The following is a 20,316-nucleotide window of genomic DNA, read 5'->3' on the forward strand; positions in this document are numbered from 1 at the left end:
TGCAGAAGTAGATTCTTGAAAACTCTTTTTTACAAAAAGCACCAGCCTTTACCAACAGTAAACATGTAGTTTATTAAACACTTATTTAGTCAGTAAACATTTAATTGCTAACTGCAGCAAACTGTATCCTCCTAGCCTGGTGCCAAGGCCTCAGTATCAGTCATGTTATTCTATTTGTTACTAATGTAATGCATTTCATTAAAAGTTTGTGTTGATGAATAATGTTCAAAAATTATGTTTTCTTAAAAGCTCCTGCTTCATACATTTCCAAGTGCAAACTTTAGGTTCTACTGCATTCATTTAAAAAAAAACAATTTTTACTCCATTCAACATTTAAAAGTATTCAGATACAAACCCATCCTAAACTAGTTTTTTAGCAAAAGGCCACTACTACAAACATATAAGCTGTACCAATGATATCGTGCCACTCTACTAACAAGAGATGGATGAATAATACACATGAAGATTGTCAAAGGATTGTGACAGAACAGCAAATTAGCACAATTTCTTTCACAACCAAGCATTCAGCAAAGCTTGAATTTCCAGAGACGTACCTGATATAAACCTGTATGTTTAAGGGAATGGGCTGCAATTTAAACGTAAAAGCTAGATGGTGCCATACCTTTACTTTCATTCTAATAACTCAAGCATTTCCAAATGCAAGATTGTAATGAAATTTGGCAATTTGCATTCCCAAATTATAACTTAACAAATAGAATTTCAAATCACTATGACTGGACAGATATACTTTAAACCCATAATTATGTTATTTGCCAAAAGCCAATTTGTCTAAAGATGCTTCAGTAATTCCTATTAATAGCAATGTTACAAGTTCAAATGAATGATTCAACGGTGCTAGAAAATGTGTTTAGAAAATCCATCATGCTTATTGCTTTTCAAGGAGTGCATAAGACTGTAACAATGACTATGAAGTGTCTTGAATGTTTCACTACATTGTAGGTGCTACATTAGTACAAGCAGTTGTTTTAAACGCACACATGTTCTCAGCTTACATAGAACTGACTGCACAGAACTATGAAACTTAAAAACAAGCTTGGGAGAACCACAATCAGACTGGATCATAAACAGAGTGGAAGCTGAGAATTTGATGATGGCAGGAACTTGGTGGGTATTGTAAACGGTTCTCTCCCTTCAGGTGTTGTCCGACTCTCCTTTAAATCTGCCATCATCACCCTCACTCCACAAAAAGCCAATGCTTGACTTTGCAGACTTTGTAAATTACCCTCAATGACATCAGCGAAAGCACAATGTTAGTTTTTACATGTATGCTGACGATACCTAGCTCTACCTTACCACTACCTCACTCGACTCTTCCATTTTGCCAAATTATCAGACTGCTATCCGACTGAATAAGCAGAACTGAATAAGCAGAAATTTCCTCCAATTAACTATTGGAAATACTGAAGCCATCGTTTCTGGACCCGCTCCAAACCTCAATCCCTCGCTACCGACTCCAACCCTCTCCCTGGCAACAGTCTGAGATTAAGCCAGTCTACTTGCAACTTCAGTGTTACATTTGACTTCTAGATGAGCTTCCGACTTCATATTCATGCCATTACTAAGGCTATCAATTTCCACCTCCATAACAGTGCCCCACTTTGCCCCTATCTTAGCCCATCTGCTGCTGAAACCCTCATTCAGGTCTTCATTACCTCTAGATTTGACTATTCCAACACACTCCTTACTGGTTTCCCAAATGTGATTCTTTGTAAACTGGCAGTCATCCAAAGCTTTGCTGCCTGTGTCCTAACATGCAGCAAGTCCTATTCCCCTTTCAACCCTATGCTTGCTGACCTACATTGTCTCCCGGTCAAGCAATGCTTTGATTTTAAAATTCTCATCCTTGTTTTCAAATCCCTCCGATACCTCATCCTTTCCTATTGTGTAACCTCATCTAACCCCACGTTAGCATCACGCTAACTCTGGCCTCTTGAGCTTCCACGATTTTAACTGCTCCACCATTGGTGGCCGTGCCTTCAGTTGCCTACATCCTAAACATAGGAGCACTTTCCCTACACCTCTCTACCTCACATTCCTCCTTTAAGACATTTCTTAAAACCTACCTCTCTTGGTCATCAGACTTGTTACCTCATTAAGTGGTTTGGTGCCATATTTTGTTTTATAATGCTCCTGTGAAGTGCCTCGGAACGTTTTATTACATTAATGGTGCTATATAAATGCAAGTCACTGTTATTGTATTTGCTGCTCACAAAATGGTCTCCTTTACACTGGGGAGACCAAGCACAGGGTTAGGTGACTGCTTTGTCACCTTTGCCTGTCATTTTAATTCTATGTCTCAATCCCACTCTGACCTGTCTGCTCTTAGCCTCCTACACTGTTCTAAGTGGAAGTTGGAGGAATTGCATCGCTTCAATTAGCGTCAGCCTCAACATTGATTCCAACAATTTCAGATTATAATCTGAGCTACCATACATTTTTACAGCAGCTGTTGGGAATAATTCCACTATTCTGTAACTTCTCCAGTCCAGAATGCTTTGGACCAAGTCATTTCTGGGTTGTGCAATTTTCTGAATTATAGAATAACATTAGAATGCCTCACCACAAATGTGTGAACTGGAAAACAATGTTGATATAAATATTCACCTGAAACATAAAACAGTGATAAAACATCATAACACAGCACAAAAAAAATTGTTTCACTCGTTCAAATACTGTATATTAAATGTTTGACAAGGTCCCACATGGCAGATTGGTCAGGAAAGTAAAAGCCCATGTGATTCAGGGTAATGTGGCAAACTGGATAAAAGTTTGGCTTTGTAACAGGAAACAAAGGGTAATGGTCGATAGATGCCCTTGTGAATGGAAAGTTGTCTCAAGTGGTGTTCCACAGGGCTTGGTGTTGGGACCCTTGCTGTTTGTGTTATATATTAACGATTTGGACGTGAACATGGGGGGCACGATTGGGAAATTTGCAGATGACACGAAGATTGGCCGAGTAGTGGATAGTGTAGAGGATAGCCATAATCTCCAAAACGATATAGATGGGTTGGTGGAGTGGGCGGTAAAGTAACAGATGGATTTTAACATAGAGAAGTGTGAGGTCATACATTTAGGGAGGTCAAACAGTTGCAGGGATTACACAATAAATGGGAATATACTAAGAGGGGTAGATGAAGTGAGAGATCTTGGCGTACAAGTACACAGGTCCCTGAAGGCAGCAGTTCAAGTAGACAAGGTTGTAAAGAAGGCATTTGGAATGCTCTCCTTCGTTGGCAGAGGTATAGAATATAAAAGTAAGGTTATAATGTTGGAATTGTATAAAACACTGGTGAGGCCACAACTGGAGTAGCGTATGCAGTTCTGGTCACCCCATTACAGGAAGGACGTAATAGCTCTGGAGAAAGTGCAGAGGAGGTTTACAAGAATGTTGCCAGGGTTAGAAAAGTGTAGCTATGAGGAGAGATTGGATAGGTTGGGGTTATTTTCCTTAGAACAAAAAAGGCTGAGAGGTGACTTGATTGAGGTGTACAAAATTATGAGGGGAATAAATAGAGTGGACAGGATAAAATTGTTTCCCTTGATGGAGAATTCTAGAACCAGGGGACATAGATTCAAGATAAGGCAGGAGGTGTAGGGGGGACATGAGGAAGAACTTTTTTTTTTACGCAGAGGGTAGTGGGTGCCTGGAATTCGCTGCCCAAGTTGGTGGTGGAGGCAGAAACTTTAAATTCTTTTAAAAAGTACCTGGATCTGCACCTAAGGTGTTGTAAGCTGCAGGGCTATAGGCCGGGTGCAGGAAGGTGGGATTAGAAAGGGCACCTGGGTGTCCTCGGGCTGGCATGGACAAGATGGGCTGAATGGCCTCCTGCTGTGCTGTAACTTTTCTATGGTTCTATGGTTTCTGCTCCCAAAGTGCTACACTAAAATGATGCCGATGACATTCAGGGAGGCACAAAAATATTCAAAACTTAGGGTAGCTAATTAGCGGATTAGAAATACAAAGTCCAATTTAACCAGGAATGGAAATAGGGATGGTGGAGGCAAGGACTATGCAAGGTGAGCAGCAAACCCTCCTCCACTGGCTTCGGCTGTGTAAGAGACCTGGGCGATTATAACTGTTGGGTTCATCATCATCCCGAAATGGGTGCGATGTGGCAGCTGGTCGAAGGACATTTGATGGGAAAGAGACCACGCTTCCCAGCTCAGGCTCAAGAACAGTTGGAGCCTGTTTACCCTGATCTGCATATTTAAAGAAGGCCTTCGTCTGCTTTAGGCAGGTTAATACTGAAGACATCAGTGAGGATGTCACACAGCGATTTCCACCCGGTTTCAGTCAGGCAGATAGGGCTAAATAACATCCCTGCTATTTTTGTGGGACAATAAAAAAGAAAATTGTGGGTCACTGAGTTCACGCCTTCTCTAATTATTGCAGCACCCCAAATAGTTAAGTAGCGGGTCCGAGAGTTGCTTGGGTCCCCTCAAAATTTTCAGGACGACTTGTGTTTCCGCATCATAGATTTCCAGAATGGAGGTTACAGTGTACAGGTATTACTGTTTACACCTCATCTAGACACAACCCTTGTTAATTTACTTGTCTCATTACCAGCCGGTTTCACCTTGCCCCATCATCTCATTTGTCATTTGATCTCTCCTGCTGTCCATAGCCCTTCCCTTCTGTTCTTTCATCCCTACCCCATTTTTCCCTCTCTGCATTTGCTTAAAACCGGTTACACTTTTTAAAAAAAACGATTTCTAACAATTTAACTATTCCGGCCCTGATGACAGGTAATCAGCCTTGTTTCTCTCTCCATGGATGCTGCCTGACCTGCTCAGTGTTTCCAGCTTTTTCTGTTTTCATTTAAGATTTCCAGCATCTGCAACATTTTTTTCTATTTTGTTAATATCCCACTGTGCTTCCTTAGACCTCCAGAATTATTTACTATGCCTTCCAGTTTAGTGTCATCTGCAAATGTGGACACCACTTTGTTTAGTCCTATATCTAAGTCATTCATGGGATCCCTGAACAGAACTGTGCAACCCAATTCCAATCACCTTGAGAAATACCCTTAACTTTTAATCTGCCTTCTCCCTTCTAACCAGCTTTTTTAAAAAATCAAATTTGCTACCCTCCCCACAACAATCCATCTTCTCTAATTCCCTGTGTCAAAGGCTTCTGAAATACAAGTGTATCACATCACTGCATTTCTCCACCCACAAAAGTTTCAACTCCTCAGAGCTCCACCATGTTTGCAAGTTTGACCTTCCTTTATGAAATCCTTTTGTTAATCACTTTCTCTTCAGCTGGATATTTACAAATTAATTTTGAATTGAAGAATCCCATATTTTCTGTACCATAAAAGTTGCAGTGTTGGCTATAGCGTTAGTCACAGGTTAGAAAGTCACCCTTTTTTAAAACGGGCATTACATGCGCCAGAATCCAATTTGTCCAGGGATCCGGGTCCAAGAGTGGACAAGCATTTAACATAAACTAGTTCATGACTAGGAAATGCACTCAAGAAAATATCATGAGGCAAATCGTGAAGACGTGACTTCAGGCTCGAAGAAAGAAGACAAATCAGTTGACACTGAGGTGGAACACAGACTTTGATCTTTTTTTTGGCATGTCTTGTAACAGCTGCCACCCAAAAGGTCAAATCTGACTCGGTTCAAGTGACAGTTACCATTTTCTGGGAAAGAAAACAAAATCTCCACAGTCACTAAAAAATAATCCCAGTTCCATTTGGTATTAATAGGTTTGCAAACTTGAGAACAAAAATGAGCTGCTATCATTTCAGTATGTTTGCCCTGTGTGATCATCCAAAATTCTCTATAAATGAGTATATACATCTCTATAAAAATAGTGAAGATTAATATTCAGTGACTGGAGTAAAAATGTTACAGTGGGTTATGATGAACCACACTTAAAACAATATCATTTTTGTCGAAATGTATAAACTCTGGAATGCAGTAGTTATGAATTTTGGAATAAACGAAAATGGAATCAAAAACAGTCAACTGAAGATTAAGAATTACAAAATTAGATATACTGGTCTGACACTATTGTTGAATAGATGGTAGTTCACTACTCCAACAGGGTAGAAATATAATGGCAGTCTAGATATCCTAAGGTCAAAATACCAAGGTGGTCACTCTGGTACTTGCAACTAGGAGCCAACATTTAATCTAATCTCTTCTTTCAGCTGAGGTCCCTAATCACAATCAGACATTATTATTTTAAACAAAACAAAACTAAACATGTGAAAAAAGCAGAGAAATTCTGACTTACTAACAAAGCTTTGAGGTCCAGCATCCATTCCTTTTTAAGGATGACCATGGCAGCCATACCACAGAAACTGTAGCCACCATGGGCTTCCATTCCAGGTACACCACCAATCCCACCCTCCCAGTTCTGACATCTGCAAAGGAAAGAAAGTTGTCACTGTTCTACAAAGGTTGTCACAAGCAATTACACATTTTCCCTCTGAACTGCTGCTTTCTGCGGGGCGCGCTAAGGCATATGCTGCAAGGCTATGCTCAATTTTCTGTCTCAGTGTATCCTTCATATTTACCGGTGGTTTTTAAGCCTTTTACTTTGACATGAATTGATCGGTTTAAAACACTGAATCCTGAACTTGGTCCAAAATCATGGGCAAATTGCAAAAATACTGCTTCTCAAAAGCTGAGATAATTTCTTAAATATTTGTTCACTCTTAGCAATCAGTTTTTTTCAAATACTGTCATAGCCTTAAACTTGTAATTATCTGACTTGCATTTTACATGACATATTATTATAAACGGATTTCCAGGTCAGATCTAAAAATACTTGTGAATTGTCTTGAGGATAAAAAAAAACCTACAACACAATCGTTCAGAGACTCAACAGGAGATACTTGACTCCCTGCTAACAGCAATTCCATACTTCCTGTACACTATGCAGGGCTGAATAATTAATGGATGCAGGAAGGGGCAGAGAGAATAGGGCAACATGTAGCTATTTATTGTGATTTTCCCAATCAACTGCTACAAATGATAGTCAAACATGTTCAGTGAACATGGACAGCATTTTAGCTAAATAGCATTTGATTAAACAGAGAGATGACTCAAATTCCAATCAGTCTCAACTGTGTTTAAGAAGTTACAGCATCTTTATCAGGTTCTTTGGGAGAGGAATGAGAGGACCGTCTTAGAAAGGAGAATTTTCTTCACAACAGTTCAACAGCTGTTCCTGCTATGCTCAACTGGTCATGGGTGCAATTCTTCAGGACTCCCATCTAAGGGGAACATGGAGGTATCTAATAAACAGTGCAACTGAGTAGAGGATCTTAGCATATCTGAGCAGTTTGAATATAGCTGTCACACATTACTTGATTATTTAGAAGCAACATGCAAGCAAAACATTTTGAACGTCAAGGCTGTTAACTCACAACTTTGAAAACAATTGAGTTCTCTATTGATTTTTCTCCTCTTAAAGGTACTGACCTTAACACCCACTCTGGTGTCCCTTCAAACAGTGTTGGTGTGATAATGTTTGTTAAGGACGCAACAGATGCCGCACAGTAGGTACTCCTGCAAAATTGTAGAACAGAAAATTTGATTCCTGCATCATTTAATCAACAATGTTCAAAATTAGTAGGGAACATTCCAAACTAATGAATTTGTAATTTTTATTCTTCATATCACAGATGTCAGTAATTTATCAAAAAAAGAAATTTAAGCCTTTGAACAAATGCCTTTCCCCTTGCAAATAAGCAATTTCTGTAGTTTTAATCAGGCAACAAAAGAAAAGCATTAAAGCTAAGCATCCTGTACATTAACAATTTGACTTGCTTCGTTTGCATTGTCAGACTCTGTAGGCCTTACACCCCAGACAAGACTAGTAGCATTATTATAAACAAAGATATTTACTCTGAAAAAATGCTTAATTCTTTAGAGCAATTTTATTATTATAGTGCAACACTGATGCTATTACCATTTTGGACAAAGTTTAGCATTCATCTAGAAATCAGTACCAAGAACTCAGCATCAGCATCAGGTAAACCCAAACAAACATGAGCGATTTGAGGAATAAACGTTCCCTGACCCATTCCCAGTAATACATCTCAATCCCAAGCTCCAATAGCATAGCCCCTTCCAACAGCTGTCCTTAAAGCCTCTCAGCAAAATTGCAAAAATGACCAGCAGTTTTGTGCTGCAAAATGACTTCTTAATCAAAGCAGCCAACAAGACAAATTCATTCAACAAATATCACGTACAACAGTGTAATTCTCCATCCAATTCTAGTCCTTGAAGTGAAAGGACAGAATGTTAGCCTATTGCTCTTCACAGCCTCCTTTTGAAATAACCTTTTAGAGTCTGCATGGTCTATGACTTGTGATTTAAGATGTTATCGAATTTCTTTCTAACTTTTTTTTCTCAATTCAATCCTTCTAGAAAGGAATTACAGGTTCAGGCTCAACACTGGCAATTCGGGACCAAGTCCCTGCCAAATCTAGGATCTTGCAGATTTCAGAAAAAAGGTCCTGAGGCATTTTACAGTTTATATAGTGTAATTAGATAAAAGACTGACAGTGATCAAGTCTAGGTCACTGCCACACTGAAGCTGGATAGTGCTTTGGTAAGGCCACAGCTTAAAAACTGTGTTCACTTCAGGTCACTGGAGCACTCGAGAAACACTCAGGATGGAAGCTGTGCAGAGAAGTGCAACTCCCTGAATTTTTCTGAGCTGGGTCGGATGGGGTCAAGGGTCGCTCCAACCACTCAGAGCATGGGAAACGACAGGCAGGCAAAGCAGATAACTACCCGGCAAGCCACTGCAGCAACCCCCGAACAAGCCAGTAAGTTTTTTCACTTATTTAATAACGCCTAAAAGTTCTTGCATGGCCCGCTTAAAAATAAAAGTACAGTTTTTGGACACTGCCAGTTTTCAGATAGCGGTATTCGAGGTACTGTACCTGTATTAATTTTCAAAAATTGTTTGCTTCCACAATTATGACAGAATATTTAGCAATTCCAAACGCAGAAATTCCATAGCAAAATGGTCTTCAAGGTGGAACGCAACATAAGCAAATTCCATTGAGAATCTAATCAGAAATCTGTCTCATTTAGTGACATATGGAGTAGGATTTTTCTAATGATGGGGTTTTGTCACCGCCCCCCCACTCCCCCAGGGGCGGGGAGGGGTGGCAGTGCATCCCTGGGGATCACAGCAGCCCTGGAGCCATTTATTAGGCCAACGACAGCAAAGGCCAGGACCGGGTCTACAGGCAGTCCCCAGATTCTAAATCCCAAAGTCCAGGACTCAGGTTGGAGGGGTGTCTCATGGTGGAGAGGGGAGGTGAGACCTGTGGGATAGGGGGTGACTCCACCCCCACCCCCTTCAAGCCCGTGACCCAAGCAGGGTGACCTGCTGGACTCGGCCCCCACCGCCCCTGAACTCCTCCCACCAGCTTTAAAATCGTGGCTGCGCAGGATGTGATCCTTAAGTGGCCAACGACGGCTTCAGCCTGAGTTGGGAATAGGGCGGGCGAGCCGTCCTAGGCCTCACCTGCCCCACATCAAACTGCGGACAAGTCAGGGGCAGGCGGGGGGGGGGGGGGGTGTGTTGGGGGTTCTGGCTGCGCGAGGCCATCTCGGGAATTTTACGGACCCAGCACCTGGAAAGCTGCTGGCGGGGCACCATAAAATTCTGCCCTTGAATTTTAAGGTTTATGAAGATGGATAACCACTGCAGGCAGTTTCCTGATTGAAGAATCATCCAAATTGTCAGGTGCGGATGGAGTTTAAAGGCAGTTTCAGGTATCATTGTGGCACCGACAGACTTTGAGACTGACTTCAGTCAGGAAGTGGCCATTGTTTTGGAAGCCAGTGGAAGGTAGGCCTAATTTCCAAGCTACCAGGTTAAATGGCTGGCCAGATGCTTTGTTTGTTGATTGACAGCTCCGTGCTTAGGGAGAGAAATGCATCCTGTAGACGTTAGCCAGTTCAACAGCTCTTATTCTATTGCTATGAAAGCCAATGTCACATCATCTGACAGCCAGTGTCATTTCCAGTGAACAAGTGACAATGCGTATTATGCTTCACCATGGCAATGAAACATTACCAGGTTTCACTTGAGTTCATAGGGAACAACTTATGGAGTGGGCCTTTACATTTAGCAGGAAATATTTGGTGCAGCCGAGGATCCTAAACACCCTCAAATGGTTTGTTGCTTTTATTGTGCTTCATAATTCAAGGTGAAAAGAAAGCAAAACAGTGAATGAGGCAGCAAAGCGACCATGCCTCAATAAATCAGATTCACATCTCCAAGATGCTTTAAGTGGAAAGGACATAAAAATTGGAAAGTCTCTCATCCATAAAATTAAAAGGTTTCAAGCAAATACATATTTTTTTATGAATAAGTGGAAGGTGGGTACTGAAAGCAAACATTGCTCTGACGTGGACAATATGGGGTGCATTGATAAGCCAATCGACACAACAAAAGACACTCAGATGCAGATTAATATCCTTGATTCTCCAGGATTGTGCTTGTTGACTGCTATCACTGAGAGGCAATAAGTTGAAGCCTGGAGATGTCACATTAATGCAGGAAGGGTCAAAGAAGCAAACAAAATGAAAGATATGCCACGGGCAACCAGGGACAAACTAAATCAGATTTACTAAGGTTTTATTTTCAGGGAAGAACATTCAATCAGCAAAGGCTCCATCAAATAGGCTGAGTTCTTATACTGAGAAGTACTGTGCCTGTTCTAAGCATATAAACCCTGCATTTATCAACTGAGAAACCCATTGAGCTCAGATTGATACATTTGCTGCACAGGGGAAATTATTTGTTATGAAATTCAGAATTCACACACCCTGCTTAAATAATCCTTTTTCAACATTCCAGACTCCTCCACTACAACCTCCAAGTTTGTCTTTTTCTCCCAGCAGAACAGACTAGAGATGGTGACATGGTAGCATACAACTGGGAGGGAGTGACTCTGGGAATATTCAACGTTGACCTCAGACCTCAAGAGGTTGCACAGTCTCAGGTCAAACAGAGGCAAAGAAACCTCCTGCTGATTTCCACCTCCCACCCTCCATCAGCAAATGAATAAATAATTCTCCATGTTGAACACCACTTGGAGAAAGTACCGAGGGCGCAGAATGTACTCTGGGTGGGGAACTTTAATTTCCATCATAACAGTGGTGTGATAGCACCATTACTGACCAGGCTGGCTGAGTTTTGAAGGGCATGGCTACTGGACTGAGCTTGTGGCAAATGGAGAGAGAACCAATACGAGGGAAAAACTTACTTGACCTTGTTCACACCAAGCTATCGCGCGCTGATGCTTCTGTAGAAGTGACCACTGCCCATTCGCTATGGAGACAAAGTTCCATCTTCACACTAAGGACACCCTCTTTTCTGTTACGTAATACTAATTCTCTGAAGGGGATAGATTCATAATAGACCCAGCAACTCAAAACTGGGCAACAATGAGACACTGTGTGCGATCAGCAGCAGCAGAGCTGTACTCCACCAGAATCTGTCACCTCACTGTCTTGCATAGCCCTCACTCTACCATTACCATCCGATCGGGGGCAGATCCTGGTTCAATGATGAGTGTCGAAGAGCATGCCAGGAGCAGCTCAGGCATACTCAGGAGCGGAAGCAACATGCTATAGTCAGAGTCAAGTGACCCCATCATAAATGAATCAGATCAAAGTTCAGCAGTCCAGCCACATCTAGTTGTAAACGGTGATAAACTATTAAAAAAACAAAGGGAAGAGAAGGCTCCAGAGGGCCCCACCTTCAACCATGAGTAAAAAAGGCAAGTCTGAAGTGTTCACACCTATCTTCAGCCAGAAGTGACAATTGAAGGGTCCACCTTAGCCTCCGCCTGAGGTCCCCGCCATTACAGAGGTAAGTCTTCAGCCAACTGGATTCACTCTACGCAATATCAAGGTATGGATGAGCCCACTGGATACAAGAAGGACCATGGGCTCTGACAACATCCCAGCTGCAGGGCTGAAGACTTACGCTCCAAAACTAGCCATTCCTCTAGCCTACGACACTGGCATCTGCCATTAGAAAATACAAAGTTTCCCAGATATGCAAATTTCCCTCCAGGTCACGCTGCATCCCGACTTCTAAATATATTGCTGTGCCCTCATCATTGCCGGGAATTCATTCCCTAATAGTACTGTTGGTGTACCTACACCACATGGGCTGCAGTGGTTCACCACCACCTTCTCAATCTGCACCACCTTCCCAACCATGCCAACTATGCCAGCTCATACCCCCTCAGACCTCCATGTCAACCCTCCAAGTACTTAATCCCTTATAAAAAAAAACAAGCATTTGTATTAATAGCCCCACCTCAAACAGAGCTAATCTCTTTATAATCACTTGGAGCCATCAAACTATGAACTTATGCCCCATTGCGATGATAGGCTGTGCAAACAGTCAAGCAACGCTAATCCTTCTGTCAACAAACAGTGAAATTGCAAGCACTCTTTTTCAACTGCAGACTTTCTTCCCAGAAATTTACAGGGCTTTGGGGTTTAAATGATTTAACAGCTTGACAGTCCCACAGAGCTTATCCACTTTCTATGCACATTCATATCTATTCTTAACAATCGCAAAGGGATACATACATATCCTCTCCAAAAGGGTCGCTGATCTCTCCCAGAGAACTCCATTGGGTTCAGACCTTTTCCTCAAATGTCAAAAGCCCATGAATCATGTTTTGGAAATCCCAGTAACAAAACTTGCTTTCGTTTGAAGACAGCTGCACTTTTAAATATGCCGCTGCCTACATGAACCACAGAAGTGTAAAATATCTCCCGCCCTCATTCCTCCCCCACCCAGTCCCAGTGAAAATGGTGGGTCTTGTGTTCAAGAGCACCATTTCTGGAATTGGTACTCTGGTGCCATTTTGGCTTAGGCATGGTGCCCTTCTGTCTTTACAAAAATTCAGGCCTATGTCAGGTATTCCACTCATTGTATATTGTATCCCCTAAGTGTTTATTAGAAGAATGTGACAGTTTTCTTTCACCAGACAGCAAGAAGTTCTTTAAGATAAGGGAATTCAAATAATCTGTTTTATTTGTTTTTTTTAACTGAAATGTTGCTTTGGAAAGAAATAGAATGGAAAATACTCTCATGTGATCTATGGAGTAAATTATCCAACACTGGAAAATAAAAATTCAGAATTGGATAAATACTCAAAAATTGAGACCAAGGTTCAATATCATACATATTATTTTGCCCAGTTTACTTTAACTTAATTATAATATTTCACAGTGAATATATTAGACACAGTATGAAAGTATTAATACCTCTGTCCAAATGTCCATTGCCTGGTCAAATTATTTTAAGTTTAAATACAGTTCCCAGCGCTTACTGCCTTCCAATAAGTATCCAATCAAAATCAAAACTCACCTGACATCAACTTCTCCGCTCACATGCATAGTGAAGGAACCATTAGGCTGCTTCACAGAGTATAGAAATTCTAGCAACTTTTCCCTGTATTGAGAACAAAGATCCACCAATCAGACCTGGTTCAGCCTTAAGTTCAATATATCATTGATTTAAGTTAGATTACTACTGGTTCAAATGATCAGGCAATATCCTTAGATTTGTCATAATCAAAGTTTACCTTTACATTCGAACTGATTGTCCTTACTTTGAAAGCAAGGTGCAATAATTAAAACAAAAACATATCAAAATCATCCAGGCTCAATCATTTATAAATTGTTGCATGGCTGCATTGATGATGAATTGGAAGTCAGCTGCTGTATGGCTTAATGGTACTAGGATACTTAAGTAATAAAGCAGAAGGTTGAGAAAGAGGATGTTACATTCAGAAAGATTTTACTCCTCTTACAGCCAATGCCACACACTAGATGCATAAGCAAGGAGTATGTTCACAGGCTTCTTCCCTCTAACCACTTACAGGAGCTCTTTGGTAGTGACTTGAGTTATTGGAAGCGGGGAGAGAGAGAGAGAGAGAGGGAGGAGGGCTTGTGAAGCGTTTCCCACAGAGAACAGAGGTTAGGGATGCAATATAAACTTCTATCCTGTCAATCAATCCACGGCATTCAATAGTTCAATGAGTTTTATATATCCTCATTTGTTAGTCATGATCATTGTGAAGACAACCATTGGTGAGGATGTTCATCATTCAAATTACAAATGATAACTTCTAAAATGTTCTGCCACTAAAATACATTTGAAGTCACAGGAACATTAAGCGTGCATACAGGAAGGGTGAAGCATAAGCTCCACACAAAGTAAATGCTGCAACAACATCATTTAAACCTCACTAAGCTACAGCACTTCTTTCCATTCCCTGATTTGCTCTGGGTTTCTGCTTCTCTCTGGTAGGCGGGGAGTATTGGGGATCAGATTGCATTTCTGCAATATGTTTGAAGGGGAAACTCGATTGACCCGCTGCTATCATATATATGTTCATCATGCGATGGGCGTTGCTGGTGTCTGCTAATTAACCTCAAGGACTGGTCTAAGTCTTCCAAGGATTGTGCAGACAGCCCTTTTCTGAGCCAAAGCTTTGAGTTTTGCCACTGGTGGAAGTGAATCAATATTGTGTCTCAATTAAAAAAAACAATTTTCCAACTTCAAATCAGCCATATCTTTGTAATTATATTTTTAGAGAATTCCCTGCATCAGCATTTTTACTATTTTCCTTTTGATCTTAAATCATCTGATGTACATACAAATAGATAAAAGAAACGTGCACCAATTAGTGCTGGGTAGTTTGGAGGAAATAGTGTGCTGCATTACGATCATATAAAAGCAAAACACTACAGATGCTGGAAATGGGAAATAAAAACAGAAAATGCTAGAAAAGCTCAGCAGATCTGGCAGCATCCGTGGAGCGAGAAACAGAGTTAACGTTTCGAGTCTAATATGACTGAATTCAGTTCTAATGAAGAGTCATATTAGACTCGAAATATTAACTCTGTTTCTCTCTCCACAGATGCTGCCGGACTTGAGTTATTGCAGCATTTTCTGTTAGTATTTATGATCGTACGGTTTCATTCAGTGCCATCAAGGGTTTTGCATTCTACTATTTTCAGTACAAAAGACAATTTGTGACAAAAATACCAAATAAGAATGGAACATTTCACGTATATGCAAACACATTGTTAACCAATACAAACATCAAATTTCTTTTGATTTTTCAGTTGTGCATTTGACACAAATTTGTTCTTTGCTATTTCATATTACAGTATATGAGTTTTAAATTTGATTGTCCACGAAAACTGTAGATAAACAATGGAGTGGAATCCCTAAATGCTAACAAATGTGCATTCATTGATACAGATGTACAAAATTTTTCATTTGAAGCTGGCATTTATTCTTACATCGACAGGCAGAGGCATCTGGGTGTACAGGTCCACAGGTCACTGAAAGTGGCAACGCAGGTGGATAAGGTAGTCAGGAAGGCATATGGCATGCTTGCCTTCATTGGCTGGGGTATTGAGGATAAAAGCTGGGAAGTCATGCTGCAGTTGTATAGACCTTAGTTAGGCCATACTTGGAATATTGCATCCAATTCTGGTCACCACATTACCAGAAGGATATGGAGACGTTGGAGAGGGTGCAGAGGGGGTTTACCAGGATGCTGCCTGGTCTGGAGGTTATTAGCTATGAGGACAGGTTGAAGAAACTCGGATTGCTCTCACTACAGCGACGGAGATTGAGGGGCGACTTGGTAGAAGTTTACAAAATTATGAGCGGCATGGACAGAGTAGATAGTCAGAAGCTTTCTCCCAGGGTGGAAGAGTCAATTACTAGGGGATATAGATTTAAGGTGAGAGGAGAAAACTATAAAGGTGATGTGCGGGGCAAGTTTTTTAGGCAGAGGGTAGTGATTGTCTGGAATTTGCTGCCAGAGGAGGTGGTGGAAGCAGATATGATAGTGGTGTTTAAGAGGCAGCTTGACAAATACATGAATAGGATGGGAATACAGGGATACGGACCCCGGAAGTGTAAAATGTTTCAGTTGATGGGCAATATGATTGGCGCAGGCTTGGAGGGCCGAAGGGCCTGTTCCTGTGCTGTATTTTACTTTGTTCTTTGTTCTTGTTTCATTGTTAACAGCGTTTGTCTTTCACTGAAAAATTATTTTCCAATTCGTAATGTTAAACAACAAGTATATTATCCGAAGACACTCTGGAATGCAATGATCACATCAGTAAGATAGTAAATCAGGATCATTGTCAGCTTTTCAAATTTAGATGCAAGTACTCTGCAGCTGATTGAAAAATTATTTTTCTGGTCTATTTATTCAATTATAGCACTGGGAATTTTGATTGCTGGTTAAAATATTTTCTACATTTGATGACGAGTTTTAATTTTTACAACAGCAACAATTTTAGAAATAAAATGTGGTACACAAATAAACATAGAAACACAGAATATAGGAACAGGAGTAGACCATTCGGCCCTTCGAGCCTGCTCCTTCATTCATTATGATCATGGCTGATCATCCAACTCAATAGTCTGCTCCTGCTTTCTCCCCATATCCTTTGATCCCTTTTGCCCCAACAGCTATATCTAACTCCTTCTTGAAAACATATAATGTTTTGGCCTCAACTACTTTGTGGTAGCGAATTCCACAAGCTCACCACTCTGGGTGAAGAAATTTCTCCTCGTCTCGGTCCTAAATGGTCTACCCCTTTTCCTCAATCTGTGACCCCGGTTCTGGACTCCCCCACCATCGGGAACATCCTTCCTGCATCTACCCCGTCTAGTCCTGTTAGAATCTTATAGGTTTCTATGAGATACCCCCTCTTTCTTCTGAATTCCAGCGAATATAATCCTAACCGACTCAATCTCTCCTCATATGTCAGTCCCATCATCCCAGGAATCAGTCTGGTAAACTTTCACTGCACTCCCTCTATAGCAAGAGCATCCGTCCTCAGATAAGGAAACCAAAACTGCACACAATATTCCAGGTGTGGTCTCACCAAGGCCCTGTATAATTGCAGCAAGACATCCCTGCTCCTGTACTCGAATCCTCTCGCTATGAAGGCCAACATACCATTTGCTTTCTTTACCACCTGCTGCACCTGCATTCTTACCTTCAGCAACTGGTGTACAAAGACACCCAGGTCTCGTTGTAACTATAAACGGTTCTGCTATAAGGAAGCATTGACAAAATGGAGTGTTTCCTTTCCATTGTTTATTTCTCGCTCCCTTTTTTCTAATTATTAGCTGAAAGTGGGTTCCTTTCATAAAACACCAAACACTAAAACAGAAGCTGTACATTCGTTCAAGTAGTATATCTGACTCAGCAGCAACTTGCATTTATATAAAACTTCCCAAGGCATTTCACAAATAGGTGTAAAGAGACAGCTGACAAGAAGGAACTGATTAGAAGTGACTGAAAGCTTTTATCAGAGGAATGAGCCTTGAGAAGTCTTTTTTTCAAAAAGCGGGTGGAAGGAGTTCACAGAGCAGAGGTAAGGCAGCAGAAAATTCTTCCAGTAGTAATGGGGCAAAGTGGAGAGATAATACTTACAAGACTGAAATTATTATATTCGGTGGAGGGGTTGGGCGGAGGGTCCGGGGGGCAAGGTGATTATAATAGCATAGTCCATTTATTTAGCACTTTTAAAGGTAGAAAACATGCTAAGGTGCTGAAGAGGAGCATCATCAGACAACCACTGCAAAGAAACTTTACCTTGAACGGTTGAAAGAGACCAATGGCTTTGACGTAGGATTGATCTTCCCCATACATAAAATTCTATGGAAAAACATGCAGAATGGGTTCTCCTGAAGAGGAAGCCAAAATTCTCTGATTTATCTTGTCCAAAAGTAGCTACATGAAAACGCATCATGTCAACAGGATTATTGTCAGCCTGCTGGCACAAACTGAGGGTGTGGTTGGCACCATTTCCCGTTCCTAGCTGCTAATCCAGTCCCTTGAGTACTAGCTGCTGTCAACCTTGGGTCTGAATGTTGAGGGTTACAATCCAAGATAGGGAAAAATGTTGACCTCTTTCTAAATTTATGGAAGCCAGTCATAGTTGAGACATGTCATCTGAGTATGTTTTTCATATGAGACACACATGACAGGTTTCCATATGGCTATTTTTATGGTAGCTAAATTGAAGAATTCATATATTTTGGATGCAAGTTCCCTGCTGTCTTTTAGTATACAACACACACTGCACAAAGTTTACATGCATTTTTTTTCCTGTTTGGAGCACCATAAAAATCCAACTATATTCCATTTAGGATATTTTTTGTGGTATCCTTTAATCATGCTTACCTGTTAATAACATTATATGCCTCTTCCGTGCCTAAAATACAGAGCGCATTCACTGCTGCATATGTTGGAGCAAGATGTGGCTCTTGGCCTGGTCCACCACCAAATCCACCATTTGGACTTTGACATCGCGTCAAGAATTGACAAATGCTATTTAGAAAGGAGGGAAAATATAATTATGAACTGATAGATAATCAAAAAGTCAAACTATTATCAATTCTGAAAATTTGCTGTGGAGTATATGATTTTTAATATTTTGAATCAGAGCCTGATCAGCAGGAAGAACCATTTCAATTAAAAGAGGAAGTATCTGTACATTTCTTATTCAAAATATCTGCATTAGCTACCCTCCATTCCCAAGTATGATCCCCAATGCCTGGAGTTTCCTCCATAGACACAACACAGTAGCTAAATCCAAAAATGGACCCATTTTGAAAACGTTGACTAATGCCCACATTGCTCTTGAATACATTAGAACTTAAAATGGGCATAAATCAGTGGAAATAATTCTGGCCTAATAAAAGCATCAAACACCTACATAAATGTCTTCTTTAAGCGTGAAAGTTTAAGTTTCAACTCATTTTACAGTAATACAATCAGACTTTATAAATAAAGAGATAATGGGTTGGATTTTGCCATCTGCATCGAAGTAACAGCGTTTGCCACTGACTTCAAGCACCATTAAGAAGCTCAGACCATCAGCACTCTCTGAAAACTTCAAGACTGGCCTACATACTTCATAATGTTCAAGCAGGAAGCCAAGGGTTAGGAACTTGCAAGAAGCTTTCGAGTTTAAGTTCAGCTGGATGCCTCTATTCTGGGCATGTGATGCAATGTGACCTCAATCATATGTCACCTCCGACACAAAACAGATTAGGACGTTATACTCATCTGCTGAACAATCATTGTTCAATCCACAATCCTTATTGTGCCAGCTGCAGAAGATAATTTATGGTAAGGAGAAACAATGAATCAAGCAAAGCCCTTCCAATTCTTATATCCTTTTGTCTAGCTATGTTTATTTTGGTCTGCTTTACAACAGGAATGCTTGGATGATATAAGTTAACGTTTTAAGCCTCACAGACTATCTCTCGCAAACTGTTAATTGAGTTCTCCAACACTGCGAGCCTCACTAACTCTCTCAAGTCAGTAACCCCCACCCCACAAATATTAGCAGCTACTGTGTGAAACTACCTTTTGCCACAATATAGAAGAAATAGGGACTGCATGATTCAGCCAAGGATACCTGTGAAAATGTTCGACTACAAGCTAGGTCCATGCAAGCTATCAATATAAAACTTCAAATCTGATGTAAAACCGAATCATCTACAACGGGCATTCAACAACAAAAATGATCTTAGGCTTTGTATACTCACTCGGAAGCCATGCAGTCATCAATTGGCTCACCCAGCAGCTCCAAGCTGTGCAAGATCCAGTAACAAAGCCAGGGCCGACTGGCATCCAAACACTGAAGCAAAACCAGAAACATTTATAGGCATGTAACAACAAGAGAAACACAGCTGGAGAAAAAAGGTAGAAATGCCTGATTTACACAAAGATTATCAAACAGATAGGAATGTGATTGCACTTTCATGTGTTATTATGCCACATTTGTCCAAAATAACATATTTCCTAAATAAATATGTTTACTTAGAATATTGAAAACAAAGACAATCCTCAGACATCGACATGTGAACTTCAGATTGAGAAACAAATACAGTACTCTTTTCCAAAACACTATGGAAACAAATGTTTGTTGCTGGTTTTAAACAGGGGCTATGCATGTCATTTAATATGGTATTTTGGAGTACTCCAGGTTAGTATGAAATTAATAAAACACTGGTTCAGCTTCCAATTCTGAGCACCAAAGCTTCACATCCTTCCTAAAAAGTTTTAAGAAGGATGTGAAGCTTTGGCGAGGGTGCAGAAAAGATTTACTGAATAGTTCCAGGGATGATGGACTTCAGTTACATGGTTAAATTGTCAAAGCAAGGACTGCTCTCCTTAGAGAAGGTTGAGAGGAGTTTTGATAGAGGTGTTTAACATCATGAGG

General features: G+C 40.6%; 1 protein-coding gene across 1 annotated transcript in view; it reads right to left on the reverse strand.

Moving 5' to 3' along the window:
* Positions 1–20,316, reverse strand: part of fntb (farnesyltransferase, CAAX box, beta) — a 73,179-nt gene that overhangs the window by 23,998 nt on the left and 28,865 nt on the right. Inside the window, exons 4-8 of the mRNA XM_041214944.1 lie at positions 19,640–19,731; positions 18,267–18,413; positions 13,406–13,489; positions 7,462–7,548; positions 6,269–6,398 (exon numbers count right to left, since the gene is read on the reverse strand). Of these exons, the coding sequence (XP_041070878.1) occupies positions 6,269–6,398; positions 7,462–7,548; positions 13,406–13,489; positions 18,267–18,413; positions 19,640–19,731 (540 nt within the window). The remainder of the gene's footprint in view (positions 1–6,268; positions 6,399–7,461; positions 7,549–13,405; positions 13,490–18,266; positions 18,414–19,639; positions 19,732–20,316) is intronic.

The sequence above is a fragment of the Carcharodon carcharias genome, chromosome 20 (assembly GCF_017639515.1).
Source record: "Carcharodon carcharias isolate sCarCar2 chromosome 20, sCarCar2.pri, whole genome shotgun sequence".
NCBI lineage: Eukaryota > Metazoa > Chordata > Chondrichthyes > Lamniformes > Lamnidae > Carcharodon > Carcharodon carcharias.